The sequence below is a fragment of the Petaurus breviceps genome, unplaced genomic scaffold (assembly GCF_028583685.1).
Source record: "Petaurus breviceps papuanus isolate PSGF00001 unplaced genomic scaffold, PetGlider_PUasm1.0 90849, whole genome shotgun sequence".
In the NCBI taxonomy this organism is placed as follows: domain Eukaryota; kingdom Metazoa; phylum Chordata; class Mammalia; order Diprotodontia; family Petauridae; genus Petaurus; species Petaurus breviceps.
Window position 1 is genome coordinate 14416231 of NW_027187361.1, and position 22390 is coordinate 14438620.

Genomic DNA, 22390 nt, shown 5'->3' on the forward strand with positions numbered 1-22390 from the left:
AGACAGAGAGAGAGACAGAGAGAGACAGAGAGAGAGAGGCAGAGAGACAGACACAGAGGGACAGACAAAGACAAAGACAGAGACAGAGAGACAGACAGAGAAAGACAGATACAGAGAGAAATAGACAGAGAGAGACAGACAGAGAGAGAGAGAAAGAGAGAGAGAGAGAGAGAGAGAGAGAGAGAGAGAGAGAGAGAGAGAGAGAGAGAGAGAGAGAGAGAGAGAGAGAGGCTAATGATTTTCCACAGCTCTGCCTCACTTCAATACATGTGTAAGTCATCACCCATGATGTCATTGGTCCTCTGAAAATGAAGGATGAACAGCAACAACCAGATGAAAACATTCCTAGAAAATATTATATTGGCCCAAAAGAGGCCAGTATAATACGCACAAAACAAAAATAATTATAGCAAGATTTAAATTTTTTCCCCTTTTTGCTTCTTTGCTAAAATCTAAGAGTATTTTCTTGTTTTAGGATAGTAGAAGTCAGTTTGGATAAATTAATCTGACACTGATCATCACTTCCCTCTATAAAGCTATCAGGGGCAACACAGTGTATAGATATACTGGATATATGTATAGATAGATAGATATAGAATACTGGACACTTGAGTTCAAATCCCACCTCGGATATTTACTCATTGTGTAACCCTGGGCAAGTTACAATTCCTCAGACTCAGTTTCTTCATCTCTAAAATGGGTGAATCATAGCACTTACATCGGAGACTTTTTGTAAGACTCAAATGAAAAAATGTAAAGAGCTTTACAAACCTTAAAGTGCAACTTAAAATTGATTATTCTTCATCTTATTAAAATCCCAATACTTACCAAGTGAAGCTCTACACATTAGCAAAGCTCATTTACTGAAACAAAGTTCCTTCTTTTATATTTCCTTGACTTTTTTCATCTAGCTTTGTGCCTAGAATTGTCTCTCTGTGCCCTTTTGACAACAGCAATGTTCCCTATTTTTCAAGATCCAGCTCAATCAAGGAGTTGAAGAAGGTACATTTTTTCAGATCCTAGAAGCTCTGACCCACATGGATATTTATCTTTTCAAGCCTTCTTACCGTTATTGTATGCCTAAGGATGTGCTGGTAAATATTTACTAATCGGCTCTGCAGAAAAAATTCTATGCATGACATACTTTAAATTTAATCTTCACACTTCCTCTGTTATTTTAAGTCTAGATACTCAATAAAAGAATAATTCAAGCCTTGATTGTAGCATTTGCCTGTCTACAAGTACAAAGCTCGACTCTCAACATTTAACAGCTCTTGAGAGCTAAGGGCTGGCTCCAGAACACATGGCACGTGCTACTCTTTTGATGCTCAATCCTAGCCTATCCTTTACTATTTCACTTATTGCAGGTGTTTGTGCCACCTCAATTACATTGTAAGACCTTTGCGGACAGCACCACATCCTGTACTTCTAACCCTCTGCAAGGCACATAGTAGATGCTGAATAAGTGTCTATTTGTCTGATTGATCATTGTTGCCTGCTACAAACTCTTGTGAGGAAAGCAGCCACAATTAATATATTGTCTGAAATAATCTGTCTCTTTCTTTTGTCCAATACATTCCATTTTCACAAATGTTTGCTGCACTGGCAGTTCCTCATGGTTGTTATGAGTTCCCTCACATTTCTGTTTCTTGGAATCTCTGGTTTCCTTTAAGACTCTACTCCATGCTACCTTCTACAGGGACACTTTCCTGATTTCCTCCCAATCCCAGCTTCTAGTGCTCTTCCTCTCCAATACCTTGTAAACATTTAATGTATTTTCTATCTGTCTCTCTCTCTTACTTTCACTCTCTCCTCTCCTCTCCTCTCCTCTCCTCTCCTCTCCTCTCCTCTCTCTTCTCTTCTCTTCTCTTCTCTTCTCTTCTCTTCTCTTCTCTTCTCTTCTCTTCTCTTCTCTTCTCTTCTCTTCTCTTCTCTTCTCTTCTCTTCTCTTCTCTTCTCTTCTTTCTCTGTGTGTGTATATATACACATACATATATGTATGTATGTATGATATACAGTCTCCCATATTAGAAGTAAGGTCCTTGGGAGCAGGGGTTGTTTAACTTTTGTCCTTGTATCCAGCACTGAACACAGTGCCTAGTATATAGCAGGTATTTCATAAATAATTATTGATTGATCAAAGTCAAGGATTAAAAAAAATCCAGCCATGACTATCTTTATTTACTAGATTATTTTTCTCCTTAGGAACCAATGTGAGTGTACAGATCATTAGCTTCAACTTTGAAAGGACACTTGTTAAGTGGAATGTCAGTAAATATTTGGTGGAGAAGAATTTAACTTTCCTTTATGGGTAAGTATTTATGAAGAAAATTCTCAATACATTGGAAAATGAATCATATAAGCTTTTCTAAAATATCTTCCTCATGTGGGCAGCAAAGAGAATGCCAGAGGAAGATGGCATTCTATTTAAATCCCTAGCTTTCAGAGCTCAGTTTCATCCTCAGTTTGCACTACAACCACATTTCTCTAAGTCCAAAGTCACATTGAATGCTGGAGATGGGATTTGAACCCTTGTGCCCTGAATTTATATCCTATGTTTTTTTTTTTCACTATGTGCTGCAATCTCTCACAACTTCCTCATAAGTATGAGACTCTACCAATATTAATATTAGGGTTCTAAAAACCAGAGGTGAGATTGAGGGGAAGCCAGACCTAGAGAGTATGACTATTACACAGCTTGGGTAACCATTTTTCCTATATTTTTGATATGTTCTGTAATTACAAAAATACTTAAACAGGTGTATTTTAGAAAAGGATTTTCCCTTAAATTTATTATTATTATCATGATTTATGTTTTTTCTTTTTGATATGATTTACTATTACCTTGTTGCACCTTCCCATAACTCTGTGAGAAGATATTTTATGTATTATTTCCATTTTACAGATGAGAAAACTGAGATTTATAGAAGTTGAGTGATTTGCTTATGGTCATATAAACTAATAAGTACCACATTATTTTATAGACAATTTCAAAAAAGAAATGGAAAAATTTATATAAGCTTATGTAAAGTTAGCAAAACCAAAAGAACAATTTATGCTATAATAATAATATTATAAAAATGAAAAGAAATTTGAGTACTTTTATGTATTGATAAAGAATGAAATGAGCAGAACTAAGAGAACAATTTACATGATAACAATAACAATATAAAAGCAAACTTTGAAAGCTGTAAGAATGATGATTTAAACCAAGTTCTTCCTGCAATCTTACTTTCTTGCACAAAGTCCTACACTGATACCTCACTGCAGTATGGAGGTGATCTTGAGTTTTTAAAGGTTTTGCCAATGGAATGGAAGACCTGGTATATGCAGCCATTTCGGAAAGTTTTAAGCATGATTTTTCGGACCTTTTTAGCTAAGATCTGGAACAGTGCATCACTGAAAAGATGCACACTTGCAATGAATGCTTTGGTCATGACTACTGATAAAACAAGGGAAAATCCAAAATGGCAGTGAGTAAGGAAGGGTAGTTTTAAAAAATTTTTTGATAGTGATGGCAGAGTAGTATAAAAGGTGGTAGACTAGGTTTTAGATACTCTATGAACATTAACTTGTATTGGACATTTCAAGGCAGAAACTAACATATAAAATGATAATAGCACTAACTTTTTTCTTTAACCACAGATTGGACAAAGCTTCCCCTTCACAGCAGTGTCCTCACTACACTCTTGATCAAGGTTATACTGCTGGATGTCTTTTTAAGGCTGGAGACAATAGACTGACATTTTTACTCAAGAGAGAGGAAGATAAAGTTCTTGAACAAAGGGATGTGAGGCTTAGCCATTATTGTAAGTACCACATCCAGTCTACATTTTTGCTTTCTCAGCTGCTGAAATCCAATGGAAGTCATTTTCTAGACAGGTCCAAAGCAGTAAGTGATTCCCCCACTAAGAGGTGAACATGGATTTGCAATGGTGGATGTTAGTGCATTTGCTAGTTATCATGGCCGTTTGTTGTTTTGAAAACAAATGAATGAAGAGAAGTTAAGAGAGAGAGAGAAAGAGGGAAGAAGGGAGGGAGAGAGAGATAGTTCTAAGGCTTGGCTTCCATCCATTGATTGCAAGGAAGGGAAGCAAATCTTGTTTATTTAAGTGTCTTAAAATTTGATTAGACATTTATGATAATTTAAAATTGCTCAAATTTACTCATCTTCCTGATCTTTGTTGTCTTTAGGAAAAGGGGCTAGACATCTCATTTCCTTGGTATAGAGAACTTTCAGATGAATAAATTCCCTTTACCATTGCAGTTCTATACATCTTCCACAACTTAACACTTGATTTTAGAGATGCCACTTTGGACCCCTGAGAGTTTAAGTGGTTAAAAGCTTAAGCCATGACATGTCTGAGGCATATTTGAACTCACATCTTCTTGGTTCTAAGGCTAGTTCTCTCTTTACTATACCATTCTGCCTCTCTGTACTCTGTAATCTTTATTGTATAAAATACTGTATTATAGACCAGCATTGTTTAAAAGAAAAAAATTTAAATAAGGCCTAAAAGACTGCTATATAGGTCCTGAAAGATTGATATGAGAAGGAAAGGCAGGCAAGAAAACCCCAGCCATTCACTAGAGCTGAAATATTTTTCTCTGAATACCATAACTTCTGGTAAAATATGTTTCCTCTTTCAGTGAAACCCAGCTCTCCAACCAATATGAACTTCACATGGAGAGAAGATTCAGTTACAATAACATGTTCTGATTTGCCCATTTATGGTCTCACCTATGAAATTCAACACAAAAGCATCTTTGATCAAAAATGGCTGGTGAGTCCAACAAGCATGTTTAATCTGATTATCTAATATCTAAATCTCTGATTATCAAATCTTAGAAGGAGAGAGATCTTAGTTCTAGGACAATATATCCTAGCTAGAGAAGTACAAAATAACATAGTCTTCCTAAATATTTGTCCTTTTGCTTTACCTACATCTTACTAAATTTCCTCACTCTAGGTGAATGTTAATCATCAGTTAATATGTAATTGTTGAACACATGCTATATGCTTGCAGTAGTGGGTATATTGCTGAAGCTGTAGCCAATAAGAATTGAAGTTAAATCTCACCACAGGCATTGACTACCTTTGCGACCCCAGGCAAGCTTCACTCAGACTCAGTTTTCTTATCTTATGAGGATAGGAGATGATAAAGGGGTCACAATGCCACCTACTTATAAGGGGTTTTGTGAGAATCAAATGAGTTAATAAAAGCAAAGCTCTTTGCAAACATTATAACACTATGTAAATGCCAGCTATTACTATAATTGTTGTTGATAATAATAATTGGCACAATGCTAACCATTATGGGATTTTTAAGAAGTCTAAGACATGCTCACTGTTCTCAAAGAGTTTAAAATTTATTTGGGGAAAAAAGATTCAGAATCACAGAATTTGAAAGTTGGAAGGAAGATCAGTGACAATCCAGTCCAACCGATAGAAGGAAAGAATCTCCAATATAACTTAATTAACAAGTGGTCATTCAACCTCTGAATGAAGACTCCCAAAGAGAGAGAAACCTACCATCTCTTAAAGCAGTTCATTATATTTACAGGGGGTTCTAATTATAAGGAAGTTCTTTCTCCCCAGACATCAAGCCAGTTCACATGAATTTTTCCTGATTCTATCCCTTTATTCTTCTCTCTCATGAAAGCCCTTCAGATACTTAAAGACAGTTGTCATATTCCTCCTCAAATTTTCTCTTCTTTAGGGTAATTATCCCCAGTTCCTTCAATTGAATCTTCTGTGACAATGACTTAGGGCACTTCTCTATCCAGGTTACTCTCCTCTAGACACACGGAATAAAAGCAAACCATATAAGACAGAATGGAATTAAATGCTAGATTTTGTGGTACTTTTTCTAAGGACCATAGTAGTCAAGAAGAAGGTTGAATTAGCGAGAGCTGGGGTAGTCAGGGAATTCTCCAAGGAGGAAATGGGACACAATGTAGGCTTTGAAGGATGGATAGTATTTGGATAGAGGAAGGAAGGCACAAAAATGATTGATAGAGCCATGGCAAGATAAGTATGGGATATTCATGGAAAAATAAGTTATTCGAGTTTCTTTTTGCTACTTTCCCTTTGCTTTCCCACAATTCCGTCAATACAAAACAACCAGATTGTACAGTTAAGGGTAAAGGAAAATGGAACAATGGGACATTCCCAGATCATAGCTTGTATTTTGGAATGACATCTAACTATTTCGGAGAGTTCACTTAGTGGGAATAAAGTATCCTACTGGTACAACACTTTAGGTATAATTGGTCTTGAGTATTTTATTCACTTACTTTTCCACTGTGCCTTATCTTCCTTCAGGAAAAAAGTGAACACTTTCTGTTCACTCTAGAAACAAATGTAAAACAGGGAGAATATTTTTAATACTTATTATCAACCAATCACTCAATCCACAAACACTTATTTTTAAGTGATTACTATATGCCTGTAAGGAAAGAAGCAGCTAGGGGAAGCATCAATTTAATATGTAAACTCATTTGTAAAATCTTATCAAAGAGTAAGGTGTGAAAGTCTATGAGTAATATTGCTAAATAAAAAAGCAAGAAGTAGTGAAGAAAAAAAATGACACATAAAGTGAGGCAAGAGGACAAAATGAGCAAGATCATATTCATGACATTTAAAGGTGAAATTGTAAAGAGTCAATCAGTCTTTCAAACACTTAATAAGCATTGAATTAATTTGGTTGATTATTCAAATAACAAGAATTTATTTAATGCTACTATGTACCAGGGTCCATACTAAGTTCCAGGCAAACAAAGAAAGGCAAAAACAAGATCCCTGACCTCAGAGAGCTCATATTTAATTGAGAAGATAAATAAGCAAATAGAAATAATATACAAGATGAAAGGAAGCCAAACTTGAACAAAAAACACTTCTTGTATTTGGAGTGACCAGAAGGGGCCTCTTGAAAAAGGTAACATTTGAGTTGAGTCTTGAAAGAGCCCACAGGGGAGACTAGGTGGTGCAGTGAATAGAGCACCAGCCTTAGAGTGAGGAGGACCTGGGTTCGGATCTGGCCTCAGACACTTAACACAAAAATGAGCTGTGTGACCTTGGGCAAGTTACTTAACCCCAATTGCTCTCCAAAAAGCAAAAAAAAAAAAAAAGCCCACCATTGGGCCCTTATGTGGCATGATTAGTGTAATGAGTGGCAGGTATTGATTAGCATAACTGTACTGCCTTGGAGACAAGAAAAAAAAACCAAAATAAATGGAAATTTTTGCTGAATTAAAAGTGAACTATATTCTAATAACTAGAGGGAGGCATTTTAATTTTAATTTATCTATTAAAGTTTCATATTTACTCCTTTTTGAGATACTGATAATGAAGTATGACTTAGAATGCTGAGATTGAAGAGGCCACCAATACAGAGTCAATTTTCAATACAGTGAATGATGTGACATCTAGGAAATCAAAATGCTAATTAAAGAAGGCACCTGGAATTATAATCAGAAAACAGGCACTTGAATCCTGTTTCTTATGCTTAATCTCTGTGTAGCACTGGACAAATAATTTGTACTCCTTGGGCCTCAGGTTTCTAATTTGTAAAATTAGGCAATTGATAAAACTAGAATGGAATTTAGAGGCCATCTAGTTCATCTCTGGGCATCTAAGTGGTGCAGTGGATTGAATGCCTGGCCTGGAGTCAGGAAGACTCATCTTCCTGGATCCAAATCTGACCTCAAACACTTCCTATCTATGTGATCCTGGGAAAGCCATTTAATCCTGTTTGCCTCAGTTTCCTCATCTGTAAAAATGAGCTGGAGAAAGAAATGACAAACCACTCCAGTATCTCTGCCAAGAAGTCCCCAAACGGGGTCAAGAAGAATTGGACATGACAGAAAACAACTGAACAACAATAATTCATCTCTTTTAGTTTTCAAGTTAGGAAAATGAAGCCCACAGAGATAAAGTGACTTTTCCAATTTTGTCCATAATTTCTAAATCTTTCTACCGTAGATCTCCACCTTTTTGTCCCTATGTTTATCTTGGACAAAGGGGTAGGAGAGGTGGGGAAAAAGTCAGCAATAAGGGAAATGTAGGTAGTGGAAGGGGCAGCCAGGTGTCTCAGTGGATAGAGCATTGTAGAGTGAATAGAAACCTGGAGTCAGGAAGACCTGAGTCCAAATTTGACTGCAGACACTTACTAGCTGTGTGACCCTGGGTGAGTCACTTAACCTTGTTTGCCTTAGTTTCCTCCTCTGTAAAATAAGTTGAAGAAAAAACAAACTACTCTAGTATCATTACCAAGAAAACCCCAAATAGGTTCAGAAAGAGTCAGACATGAGTGAAGCAACTGAACAACAAGATAGTGGAAAAATGGGGAGTCAATATAGAATCAAACTGAGAAAAGAGAAGAGAAACTAGTAATAAATAATAATAGAATAGCAAATTCTAGTTTCAGAATTGCCTGGTCAAATGACTTGGCCAGAATTACACAGTCAGTATGTTTTAGAGACAGGACTTGAAACTATGTCTTCACGATTCTAAAGTCAGCCCTCTACCTACATCCCATGGCTGCTTCTTATTAAATCATTTTTTAAAAATCACATCTAAAAACAATCCAGGTCTATATTTTTAGTGATGTTGAGCAGAGATATCAAATGTTTGCCCCACAGTCCCAATGCAGCCTAAACCAGATTAAAATGCAATCAGGAGATATTTAACAAATAAATAAAAACACAAGTTTAGGGGTGGCTAGGTTGCTCAGTGAATAAAGCACCAGCCCTGGAGTCAGGAGGACCTGAGTTCAAATGTGACCTCAGACACTTGACACACCTACTAGCTGTGTGACCTTGGGCAAGTCACTGAACACAAATTGCCCTCCAAAAAAAAAACAAAAAAAATACAAGTTATTATGCCCCCATTTCTATTTTTGGCTTAGATGCCTCTGTTCCTATTTGAGTTTGATGTTATTGGTGTAAGTGAAGCTAGGTGGTACAGTGGATGATAGAGCACTGGGCCTGGAGACAGTTCATGAGTTCAAATCTGGCCTTAGACTCTTACTAGCTATGTGACCCTGGAAAAGTCCCTTAACCCAGTTTGCCTCAGTTTCCTCATCTGTAAAACAAGCTGAAGAAGGAAACAGCAAATCACTCCAGTATCTCTGCCAAGAAAACCCCAAATGGGGTCACAAAGTGTCTGAGAACTTCCACAACCTTTGCTGTACACAAATCCTAAAGAAATCAATAGAGGTCAGCAACTGCTTTTCCATTTACAGAGTTTAAGTCTTTCCTGGGAGGCAGAGAAGTTAAATAACTTGCCTGGGATCACAAAGCCAAAGCACACTACTTCACCAAACGTTATTCCACCTTTAAATAGCACTGCCCAGAAGCGTTTTATCCCTTTGCCTGGAAGTTGTCATTCATTATGAAGGATGTATTTTTTTGGGAAGGCTTATTATTCTGGAGTTCCTCCTTCAGTGCTAATGCTCTGGGAAAAGGATAGAAAGGGAAGGTGAGATCAAGGGCAAACAAAGCACTTGGATGAATTGCTCTTCTTGGTGAAGTGCATAAGTAATTAATCAATACATGTATTTGTCTCCAGCCCAATACAAATACCGTATGTAACGTTACAATTGGCGGCTTGGATTCTGAGAAGTGTTATTTCTTCCGGGCCAGAGTGATAACAAGAATGGCTATTTATGGCAGCAAGACATACCCTAGTGATTGGTCCCCTGTAACACACTGGAGGAGGAACAAATTGGAAGGTAATGCCAAATACAAGGCTATACATCTCTTTTTCAATGATTAATTTCAAGGGGAAGCCTGTGATGTGTTCCTCTCTGGAGGTACAGTGGTCTTGCCAAGGTGGGTCTGGAATAAATATAACTTATTTTAGAATACCAATAATGTTAATGCCTCAGCTTCCCTTTTTGTCTACATAATATGTGAGAGGGAAAGGAAGGAATTCCTCTTAGTTTTCATATCGCTAGGTAGCCTTCTTCATCACATTACAGGGAATTGAATCATACTAGAGGAAGGTGGGTGGTATGGTGGAGAGAGTGCTGGACCTAGGAGGGAAATGCACTGAGGGAGAGTGAGACTCTGAACAGCAACTGAGGCAGAATCTAGACACTGGACATTGGACAGAAGCCTGCTAAGAGGCAAAGATCACAGAGAAGGCATTAAGGAGGGCATTAAAGATAAACCACCTTGTTTCTCTCTGAGGAACTCCTGTAGCATGCTGAGACTTGGAATGACCAGCATGACGCTAGCTCTCAAAAGGAATATTTGGAGGATCTCATCATTTATTTTTTTAAAATCCTACACTTGACAGACTTATTAGCTGTGTGACCTTGGGCAAGTCACTTAACCCCAATTGCCTTGCCTCCCCCCCTCCAAAAAGAAACAAAAAAAATCCTTCTTGTGTTTGGATTTTGTAAAGGATATTTTCTATGCCAGTTGAGAACATACCTCAAAAGTATATATATATATATATGTATATATATATATCTTTTTTAATGCCTTACAACAGTAATACTCTGATCATTGAGTAGCATTATCTTTGTGTTTGCATCTGTCAAAGAATTTTAAAATATATATATATAATCTTAAAATATATATATATATAATAAAAATAGCTACCATTTATAGCACTTTATGGCTTCTAATCCATTAATACTTTACTCTTGGAATGAACTCACTTAGCTAATCTTTTACTCATCCCTGTCATTTATTCCTCTTTGCTGTTTATGAGAAAATAATACTTATTAAATCCCACCTTCCTCCTGTGTAATGTTGTAAGTTGAAGTAACATTCTAAAATTGGCTTGTCCTTGGCTCCTGTGGTTTCCCACTTGATAGGGGGATCAAATATTTATTGACTAAGATGTTTTCTGGTTTCTTTTACCTCATTATAAAATTTGCTTTAAAGCAAATAAACTTCTATAAGAATTATGAAAAATAAAAACCTGTTTTTTCTCTACCTTTTCCCCAATTTTTGATCTTAAAATAACACTTAAAGAAGCAAGATTTGAAACTGTTGTACCTGTTCATATTATCTTTGTCTCACCTCAATCTTTTCACTTACTTTGATGTTGATTTTTAAGCTTTTGTTCCAAATAGTTGATAGTCTGACAAAATGAAGATGGCTGATGTACTCCAATAGCAGTAATGAGTAGCTTAGTATCATATTCTTTTCTTTGTATTCTCAGTATTTAGCAAAATGCCTTGCACATAGTAAGCATTTAATAAATGCTTGTTGATTGAAAGATCATTAAAGTCCCGCCATGTTCAATTTTTGCCCATGTTGTCATTTGGCTTGCCATATCCTGTATCTTCTGATTCTCTTATTTTTAAATTTTTTTGGAGAGGGGAAGGCAAGGCAATTGGGGTTAAGTGACTTGCCCAAGGTCACACAGCTAGTTAGTTAAATGTCAAGTGTCTGAGACGAGAGTTGAATTCAGGTCCTCCTGACTCTGGGTTGGTGCTCTATTCGCTGCACCCCCTAGCTGCCCCTGCTGATTCTCTAATTAAAGAAAGTGTTCATGATATTCAAGGATGAGGCTGCTCAGTAATCTATGAGCCTTTGATCTTTCCAATTTTGCCATCTCAAATTCTTATTTTCCAAGATGTTTTTGTCATTATTTCTTATGCCTACTTTTTCTTTGAACTTATAAATTATCAACACATTTGTTGCTTTGAAATCTTTTTTTGAGTTTTTCACAGAATTTCTCCATTTCTTTGTGCAATTATTTTCATGGTGATCTTTTTGCTTAAGTCCTCAATAGCCTTGTAGGGGAAGATGACCAAGTAAATAATGAAATATTTTTCTAGTTGCTTTGGTGAGCCTGATGAAATTAATTGCACCAATTCATTTATTCCTCCTTCTGAAGAGAACCAGGGAACCTGATTTTTTTTTATCTCTAAGCTATTATTTTGGTTCTGATTATTAAAAATTAAAAGATGTTTTTAAAACTTAACTTATTTACTTTTAGTTTACAACATTCAGTTCCACAATCTTTGAGTTTCAAATTTTCTCCCCCTTCCTCTCCTCCCCTCCACCATGGCAGCATGCTCTCTGATATAGGTACTACAAATATCTTCACATTAAACATTAGTCAGGTTGTAAAGAAAGATTATAACCAATGGAATGGATAATGGGAAAGAGGAAACAAAAAAAAGAGAAAGAGAGAGCAAGTGGTTTGCTTCTGTCTACATTCAAACTGTAGTTCTTTCTCTGGATGTGGACATCTCTTCCCATCATGAGTCTTTTGGAGTTGTCTTATAACCTTGCATTGCTGAGAGGAGCCCAGTCTATCAAACATAGTCATGACACATACATTGTGTCCAAAACTGTGTCCAAATTTCTCCTGGTTCTGGTTTTCTCACTCAGCATCAGTTAGTATAAGCCTCTCCAGCTAAACATGAAGTCCATCTGCTCCTCATTTCTTATAGTATTCCATTACATTTATAAACCACAACTTGTTCAGACATTCCCCAATTGATTTCTAATTCTTTGCCACCACAAAAAGAGCTGCTATAAATATTTTTGTACATATGGGTCCTTTTCCCACTTCTATGAACTCTTTGGGATACAACCCTAGAGTGGTATTGCTGGGTCAAAGGGTATACACTTATTTATAGCCCTTTGGGCATACCTAAGTTCTCTCTATTAGATTGCAGAGTTAGAGTCTGAAGGGATTTTGGAGGCATCTAGTCCAACGTCCTCATTTTATAGCTAAGGGCTCATCATTTATTTATGCCCAAATTCCTTTTGTAGGATCATAGATTTAGACCCTGAAGGGACTGCAGAGGCATCTAGTCTGATCGCCCTCCCCTCATTTTATAGTTCTAAGAAAACAGAGGCCAGGGGCAACTAGGTGATTCAGTGGATAGAGCACCAGCCCTGGAGTCCAGAGGACGTGAATTCAAATCTGGCCCCAGACACTTGACACACTTACCAGTCGTGTGACTTTGGACAAGTCATTTATCCCCAATTGCCCTGCCTTCCCCCCACCAAAATGACAGAATAAAGGGAAAAGAAAATAGAGACCAGGAAGTTCTAGTGACTTGCTCAGGGTCAGAGAGATAGTAAACATCAGAGGTTGGTTTTGAACTTAGGTCCTCTGGCTTGAGAATCAGTGCTCTTTCTATTGTACCATGTTGTCTACTCATTTATTTTATAGTAAGAATGTCATTATTGGCATGCTTTAATTCTTCGAGCATATTAACTCATAGTTCAATGGAAAAGGCTGTAATGTTTGAGTATCAATAATTAAATTCAAATTTATGAATGGCTGTAATGGTAATGGGAAATTGGAGACCTTCCCTGACCCTTAATAAGCCTAAGGGAATTTGAAGACCTTCTTTGCTCTGAAAATAAACTCTGCCCCCTAATAGATTGAATGTAATTACATGGAGCCTGTGGTGGGAGGAGTTTGATGAAGGGTGGAGCAGATCCCACAGGAAACAAGGAATCAGAGCAAGATAGACAGTTGGGAGGAGTGGACACTTTGGAGGGAGACAGACAGGCTTGTGAGTAAACATTGGCCTTGTGTTGGTTTATAAGAAGGCTAAAGGATGCTGCGGCTCTCTGTGCTGTTGTATCTTATTAACTTCTTTGCTGCTATGATGGAATTGGCTTACTGGTTTCTGGTGTCTGAATAAATATTTTGCTTGTGTCTTCCATATGAAGAGTCTGTTATATTTTGTCATCAAGCACTGTGCAGGTATATTTATTGTGACTGCTGGTGCTGTGAATATTACATTGTCACTACAATAGTCTAAAAATTATCTGATTATTTTTTCTTTATTTTTTCCAATTACCTGTAGAGATAGTTTTCAACATTCACTTTTATAAGATTTTGACTTCCCAAATTTTTCCCTCCCTCTTTTTTCCCTCTCCAAGATGGCATGCAATCTGTTATAGAGTATATATATGCAATCATATTAAACATATTTCCATATAAGTCATGTGATGAAAGAAGAATTAGAACAAAAGGGAAAAACCACAAGAAAGAGAAAACAAAAAAAGAGAGAAAAAAGTATGCTTTGTTCTGCATTCAGATTCCATAATTTTTTCTCTGGATGTGGATAGCATTTTCCATCATGAGTCTTTCAGAATTGTTTTAGATCATTGCATTTTTGAGAAGAGTTAAATGTATCAAACATAATTCTCACATAATGTTGCTGTTATTATATACAATGTTCTGGTTCTGCTCACTACTCAGCATCAGTTCATGTAAGTCTTTCTAGTTTTTTTCTAAAATCTAGAATTGACTGATTCTTAATAACCCAGATAACCATTTCAAAAGTTTTTGTTTAGTTTCATACATTACTATGGCTACAGGATTCATCCTATAGGGGCCAGCCTATTGGCAATGGACCTCTATCTACTTAGTCTATTGCTGGGGCCATATCTGAAATCTTTCTAAAGTAGTAAAAGCTAGTCTCACATTTCTGTGATGTGGTCTTCCTAATCCCTGAATCATCTCCATACTTTGTGGAGGCTTCAGGAGAGGAATTTCTGGGGATTATGTGCCTAGTTGTCACTTCACAATTATTTGAAGATGAATTTAACTGAACTTCCCTTTTATTACCAAGTGTATGTCCTAGGTACTAAATATCACGCTCTTCTAGATTCTTTCCTGGTAGTAGTATTGGAGTGAAGTTGAATAAATACGCAACAGGGTCGGTGCTCACCACTGGAGATCATATGAGGAAGTCGGACAGGTTTTCATCTTTTTGCTCCAGTTCACATTAATTATAGCTTTATGCTTGACTAATAAACAGTCTACTCATTAACAGGAAGTTCTTTCAAAAATACATGGGAATATTCAACATTTTTTTTTCCTTAGAACACATGTTTAAAATAGTTTGGTATAACAGAAACTGGACGTTGAATCAGAATGTCTGGATTTTAGACCTAAGTTTGCCACTGACTAGTTGTATGACCTTGAATAAATTCTTTTGAACTTCCAGAAACTCAATTTCTCCCTCTATGTAGAGAAACCATATCAATCTTGTCCCTATCCAGGTTCATCTTGAGAAGCAAACGAGAATGTGCTAAGTTGTTTTGTAAACCAAAAAGAGCTATACAAATGTAAGGTGGTATAATATGTAGAGTACTGAACCTGTAATCCTAAAGAGTAGAGCTCTAAGACATTTACTAGCTCAGGGGTGGGGAACCTGTGGCTTCAAGGTCCCTTGTGGCCTTCTAGGTGCTTAGGTGAGAACTTTTGACTGAGTCCGAATTTTACAGAACAAATCTTTTTATTATGGGGAATTTGTTCTGTGAAGTTTGGATTCAGTCAAAGGACCACACTTAAGGACCTAGAGGGTCACATATGGCCTGGAGGCCACATGTTCCCCACCGCTATGCTAGCTGTTTGACCCTGCATTGATCACTGTACCTCTCTCAGCCTTAGTTTCTTTATCTCTAAAGAATTTTTGTGAAGAACAAATGAAACGATATATGTAAAGAGCTTTGCCAGCCTTAAAGTAGAATAGAAAAACTAGTTATAATAATACTTTTATATTATAGTAATCATACTTATATATTATAATAATTATATTTATATATTATAATTATTATATATTATATAATAATATATTATATATAATATATTACAATAATTATTATATTTAAGCTAATGTCAATCTAAAGCTCTGGGACTAAGAAACATTTTTCTAGGAAATATAACCAAAGGGGTCCCCATAAAAGGTCATTGTGTCTCTCTAAACCCCCAGTTTTGGGAAAAGCCTCTATTGAAGAATGCCTCCCTTGTAAGACCTGTCTTCTTGACTGACTGATCACTTCATGCTTGGCAGTATTAGTTTATGGATTGATTACCTGATGACTTTTGACATTCCTTTTTGAATGGAAGAGAACTGTTACATGATTTAAGTATGGGGATTAGATAATGACCTGTCTTTTTTGTTACATTATTTTTCCTCCCTATTCTTAATATTATTATCAGAATCCAATTAGGATTTTTAGAATTTGTGAAGAAAATAATTGGACTTTAATTGGAAATATACACTAAAAGCTATCTTGTTTTCTTACAGATTCATGCACTGACACAGTCAAAAAACCTTCCCCAAAATATGTCTACATAATTACTAGTCTGGTTATCTTCTTAATGGTATTGCTTCTCCTTTTATTTTTGAGGAAATCAGCAAGGTAAGCACAAACTTGAATGTTCTCAAGAGATTAATGTGTTACGGATATTTTAAAATGCATAACTATATTCATTTCCCAGATCTTTGTATCTCCTCTAGACCTGAGCCCAATGCCTTGTACACAGAAGGCTTATAATAAATGTTTCTTGAGCAAATAGTGAAGAAAGAAAATTATTAAGTAAGCAAGTCATTATTTCAATGACTACCCACATATTTTACCAAAGGAAATCAAGAAGTGATAAGCTAGAAAAAGGCAAGTAAACAAATACTTTGAAGAAAAATAATCTATAATATAGAAACTCAAAATTACTTCAACATATGCCAGATACAAATTCTTTTCAAAAATAATATTTTATTAATAATTGTACATATATTATTATTTAAAACAATGTTTTTTTTTTTTAGAATTTAAGAAATCCTTCCCTTTCTCTCTCCCTTCCCCTCTCTCTGAGATGGTAAGAATTCTTTGAATTTCAAGTCTTCTTAAAGCAATCAGGTTAAAGTAACCTGCTCAAGGTTACATGGCCAGTTATTTCTGGGTGTGGTGCTGAGTGTCTGAGCCCGGGATTCGATCTCCAGGTCATCCCGACACTGGAGCCAGTGCTCTTACTCGCTGAGCCACCTGGCCACCCCTTCAAGTCTTCTTGATTAAATGTTCAGCTTCAAAATGTCTGAGACTGCCTCATGTGTGACCAGATATTAATTCTGAAAGAAATTTTGAGAGACTGGTAAATTAAATGGTTATTTGTAGGATTGCTGAAAGCTGCAAAGTTGATTGTAAGATTTTAAAGAGTAATAACTTACATGTATAGATAGAGTACCATAGGCAACAAAAAGTGCTTAGCATATATGATCTCGGAACTTGGTAAATGAAAGGTAGGTAGTACAATTTTTATTAATTTAACGGATGAAGAAACTGAGGGCAGAAAAAGCTGGTATATTTCATTTCTATTTGTTTTACAATCAGAATTATGCAGATGATTGAAAAATACTTACTGAAATTGAACTGAAGCAATTTCCAAAAAGGCTTTAGCAGAAGAGGAGTTCGAGTTTGTGGCTTTTGGCTAAAACAAAATAACAGTTCTTAGCATGTGCAGTTTATGTTTTACAAATGCCTTGTTGAAGACATTTTAAAATCCTTCATAAAAAACCTTTAATCATCAACTCTTTCCCCCAGTACATAAATTGATTTAGAGCCTAGGTGCCAGAAAAGTTAGACTGACAATGGACAGAGGGACTGATTATATGCAGTTCCTTGAACCATGGTGGGATTATCTATCTTTAAATAGCTTTATAGTTATAAATTGGCTGAGCATATTGTACTGAATTCTTGCAAAGGGGCCCATTTCAATTTTGTCTTTAGTAGGAAAGGAGCTCAAACTGAAGCAATCAACATCAGTCTCTCTTTCAAAGGAAATGAAGTAATCTGATAAGCATATTAAGGGCATGAAGACAAGACAATCTGTTCAATCTAGATGACTGTTTGGTATTTTAATATAGAACAGATCTAGTCCACGAAGAAAAACCTTAGAAAATAACCTCTATATGGAAAAATACACTTTTACTCTTATTTAGGGGAATCCCTTGCTCAAACAAATAAAGTGTAGAGCAATCAATTGTTACAATGATTGTTATTAAATTAATAATAACAGTACTTTTAGGATGTTTCTAAGACACATGAAACAAAGTTTTCTGTAGATTACTTCTAAAATTTGTTCAGGATCCAAAGTTTGATCATCAAGACTAAGTTGGAAAGGGCAGAAAACATAAGAGAATATGGCTAACATGAAGTTGATACCTAAAGGATCTAAGCAATGACTTACTCTTTATGAGATCAATTCACTAAAGCAAACTATATCCATTGGTACTGAAAGAACGAGAGGATTCAATTACTGTCAGTGATCTCTGAAAGATCATGGAGAATGAGAATAGTTATTAAAGGTATTGTTAATGAACATCTATAAATGGAAATGATCTCAAAGGGCTACCGTAGCTTTATCAAGAATAAGCTATGACAGTCTAAGCTTATTTCCTTTTTTAGTAGTTGCTAAACTGGTAAGTGAGGAGAATGCCATGAATTTCGTGTTATTCAGATTGCTAAACCATTTGATAAAGTCTTTTGTTCTATCTTGTGGAAAAGGTGGGAGAGATGGGAGATAGTACCATTACAGGGATACACGACTGACTGAATATCTGGACCCAAAGAGTGTGTATTAATTGTTGTGGTGGTGACATTGAAGACCTCCCAGTAAAGCATAACAGGGATCTGTTCTTGGCTCTGGGTGAATCGACATTTTTACGAATGATTTGGATAAAGGCATAGATATTATGCTTATCAAATGTGCAGATGATGCAAAGCAGGTGAGGTGGTCAACACACTGGATGGCAAAGTCAGAATTTAAGAAGACCTTGCCAGGCTAGAATATTGGGTTCAATCAAATAAGATGAAATTTATCAAGAATTAATATAAAGTCTTAAATTTGAGTTGCATAGATTAATTTCAAAAGTATGAGATGGGGGCAGGTGGTTGAATAACAATTCATTGTAAACTTATGATTCAACAGTGTGATATTGCAGCAGAGAAAATGAGTGAAATCTGAGGCTATTATATCAAGAGAGGTTCTAGGATTAGGGAAAAGGAAGTTCAATTGAACTGTGCCTTTGTCAGAGCATATCTGAAGCACCATGTTCAATGTGTGTTCCATATTTTGGCAATGGCATTGACAGACCAGAGAGTATCCTGAGAAGGGCTACCTTGAAGATCATGAAGGGCTCTTAGTTCATCCTGGATAAGCATCAGTTGAAAGACTTGGAGGTAGACTGGGAGCTCCTTGACAACAGGGTTGTCATTTACCTTTGTTTGCATCTTTAGTACAATACCTGGTGCACAGTATGTGCCTAACAAATGCTTGTTGACTGACTAAGAGACTGTTTATCCTAAAGAATAGAAGAGCTGGCAGGGATACAATTGCCATGATTAAGTATCTGAAGAACTGGTGCCTGGAAGAGGGATATAATTTGTTCCTTTTGACCCTAGAGGGAAGAAGTAGAGCAATGGGAAGAAGTTGACAAAGGCAAAATTGAGCTCAAGGAGAGGGAACACTAAAACAATAATGATTAGAGTTATCTAGTAGTGGAATAGGCTACCTCAGGAGGCAGCTGGCTCACCACCATTGGAAATCTTCAATTCTATAGTGATATTATATGCTAGGCATGCATGCATGCATACATATATTTCAAAGAGGCATCCTGTAGGAAGTGGTACCTGTGCTGCACTTTGGGGGAAATAAGGAATTCTTTTTTATAGAGGGGAGGAAGATTTACATTGCTTTGAGGGGAGGTAATATCTGTAAAAAGACTTGGAGATGAGAGATGGTATACCATGTATTGGAATACAGCAAGTAGATATAATGGTAATGGTAATTTGAAGATATTCCCTGCCCCTTAATAGGCTGAATGTAATCACATGGAGCCTGTGGTGGGAGGAGTTTGATGAAGGATGGAGCAGAGCTGAGAGAAAGCTGGTAGTCAGAGCAGCTAGTATGGTGGGAGAGAGAGGAAGCAGGCAAGGACACAGCTAGGACTGGATTGTGAGTGTTTGTTTGTGGGAAGGCTTTGCAATGGTGTTGTTTTCTGAAGTGATAAAATGTATTAACTTCTTTGTTGCTATGATGTATTTGGTTTTCTGGTGTTGGAATTCGGCTTTTTGTAGTCAGGATGAATGTTTTGCTTTTCTCTTCTCTATGGAAAGTCTGTTATATTTTGTGATTCAGAACTATGCCAGCATATTCATAGTCACCATTGGTGCTGTGAATATTGTGTTGGCACAACAGTAGGTCAGTTTGATTGGAACATAAAGAGTTTGAGAAAGAATAGTGTATGTAGACTAGAAACCTAGATTTTTGAGTCAAATATTGAAAGATGTTAAGTGCCATCTGTCTAGTGTATTATAGAAGGAATTGTTTTTTAGGTATGAAGTGGACTAGAAGACCTCAAGGGAAGTTGGGTGGCACAGTGGGTAGGAAACTGGGCTTAGAATCAAGAAGACTCATCTTCATGACTTCAAAGTCAGTGTCAGACACTTACTAGCTGTGTGACCTTGGTCAAGTCACCATCCTACTTGCCTCAGTTTCCTCATCTATAAAATGAGTTAGAGTAGGAAATGGTAAATCATTGCAATATCTTTGATGAGAAAATCCTGAATGTGGTCATGAAGAGTTAGACGCGACTGAAGTGACTGAACAATAACAAAAAGATAGCCACAAATGTTCCTTCCAGCTCTGGTGTGCCATGATTCTATAAGATGAGGCCATGTGGCATTATGGGATGAGCAGTGGCTAGTAGGTCAGGGTTCTGGTCTGCTATTCACTATCCCTATAACCATTGGTAAGTAACCCACCTTAAGCCTTTTCCTTAATCTGTAAAATGAAGGTAACAACATCTGCCCATCTGCTTTGCAAGCTGATGTCAAGTCTCAGTAAAATGGACCTGAAAGGGCTTTGGAAGCTGCAAAGTGTTCTTTTCACAGAGGTAATGGTAGTGCTGTGGGATAACAATAATGGCAGTAGCTCACTTATAAAACATTCCAGAGTTTACAAAGTGTTCTCTCCTAAAGCGTTGGGAGTGTAGATGTTGTCACGACCATTTCACTCATAAGAGAAGTAAAGCTCAGACGTGTTAACTGATTTGCCCATGGCCATCCTGGAGTTTAACCTACCTAAAGAGACTTTTTGTTTTAATTCCAGAGTTAAGAAATTATTCATGCCTGTTGTACCTGATCCCAAATATGCTTTTCCAGGTCTATTTGATTGTCACAGGGGAAACTTTCAGGTAACTATTAGAATTTTTTTTCTGCATTTGGTTTGATTTTTTAAAAATCACTGCTACTAAATCAGACTTACTTGTAGTCAAATATAAGACTATGTAGAATAAGCTGTTTGAAAATGAAATATTATCCTCTCTGCAAAGACTCAAAGCAATGTGTGATTCAAAAGGAGAAACTTTGTCTCTATCCCTAAAATATTTATTCATTCTGAGGTTCTCCATTAGACCTAAAAAGATCTCTCATTTTTCAGCTTCTGTGGGTAAGACCAGGGAAAGGGATGTGGATTCATGTCATGGTACTGCAATATATATATATATATACATATATATATATATATATATACATATATAGTTAGGCCTAATGACAAGAAAGATCTCTTGTTATTTTCAAATTTTTTAAAATTTATTTTTGCTTTTTTTTTTGGAGGGGGTAAGGTAGAGCAATTGGGGTTAAGTGACTTGCCCAAGGTCACACAGCTAGTTTAGTGTTAAGTGTCTGAAGCCAGATTTGAACTCAGGTTCTCCTGACTCCAGGGCTGGCGCTCTATTCACTGTGCTACCTAGCTGCCACAATCTCTTGTTATTTATTCTAGTTAGATTTTTTTTTGTAGTTTAAACACTTTTCTTCTCCTCTTTGGAGGTGAAGAATATTTTATCCAGTTTCCTTTAAAAGTTAGCATGCAAATCAAAATGCATTAACTCAATGACCCTAATCCAAATTCCTGAATCCAAATTTGGGGGCAATCAGAGGAAACTGGACAGAGGATGAAGAGAGAGGCAGGCCAAGTGGCAGGTCTATCCCTCTTGAAATCTCAAAATAGCTAGAAAGAGGTAGGAGACAGAAGAGATTGAAGAAGAAGGCACCAGCCTACCCTGGGTAAGTGGCTTCCCTCTGTCTGCTGCTTACCATAAGACCTAAATTTGCAAGTTTTAATGAAAACAATATTTGAGTTGAGTACAGGGAAAGTGTGTCTGATTCTGAATTTTGCTGTTTATTAATAGCTAACCCTGATTTAGTACGTTAAGTTTGGTGCAGTGCTTCATAAATATCTCCTCTTATCCTCACAACAATGCTGGGAGGTAGATTCCATCATTACCTCCATTTTCCAGAAAAAGAAACTGAGGCAGATAACACTTAAGTGACTTGCCCAGGGACACAGAGTGTCTGAGACTAGATTTGTACGCAAGCACCTACATGGTGTGGTGAATAGAGCATGGGGCCTAGAATCAGGAAGACCTGAGTGAGATATAAAAATATAGAACTCAGACACTTACTAGCTGTGTGACTCTGGACAAGTTACTTCTATCTACCTCAGTTTTTCATCTGTAAAGTGGGGACAATAACATATCCTACCTCACTGGGTTGTTGTAAGGATCAAATGATATAATAATTATGGAGTATTTAGAACAGTTCCTGG

General features: G+C 36.6%; 1 protein-coding gene across 1 annotated transcript in view; it reads left to right on the forward strand.

The window, feature by feature from the left end:
• CRLF2 (cytokine receptor like factor 2) overlaps positions 1-22390 on the forward strand; it is a 38274-nt gene that overhangs the window by 13521 nt on the left and 2363 nt on the right. Inside the window, exons 2-7 of the mRNA XM_069073070.1 lie at positions 2206-2311; positions 3646-3809; positions 4651-4784; positions 9572-9734; positions 16035-16149; positions 20894-20978. Of these exons, the coding sequence (XP_068929171.1) occupies positions 2206-2311; positions 3646-3809; positions 4651-4784; positions 9572-9734; positions 16035-16149; positions 20894-20978 (767 nt within the window). The remainder of the gene's footprint in view (positions 1-2205; positions 2312-3645; positions 3810-4650; positions 4785-9571; positions 9735-16034; positions 16150-20893; positions 20979-22390) is intronic.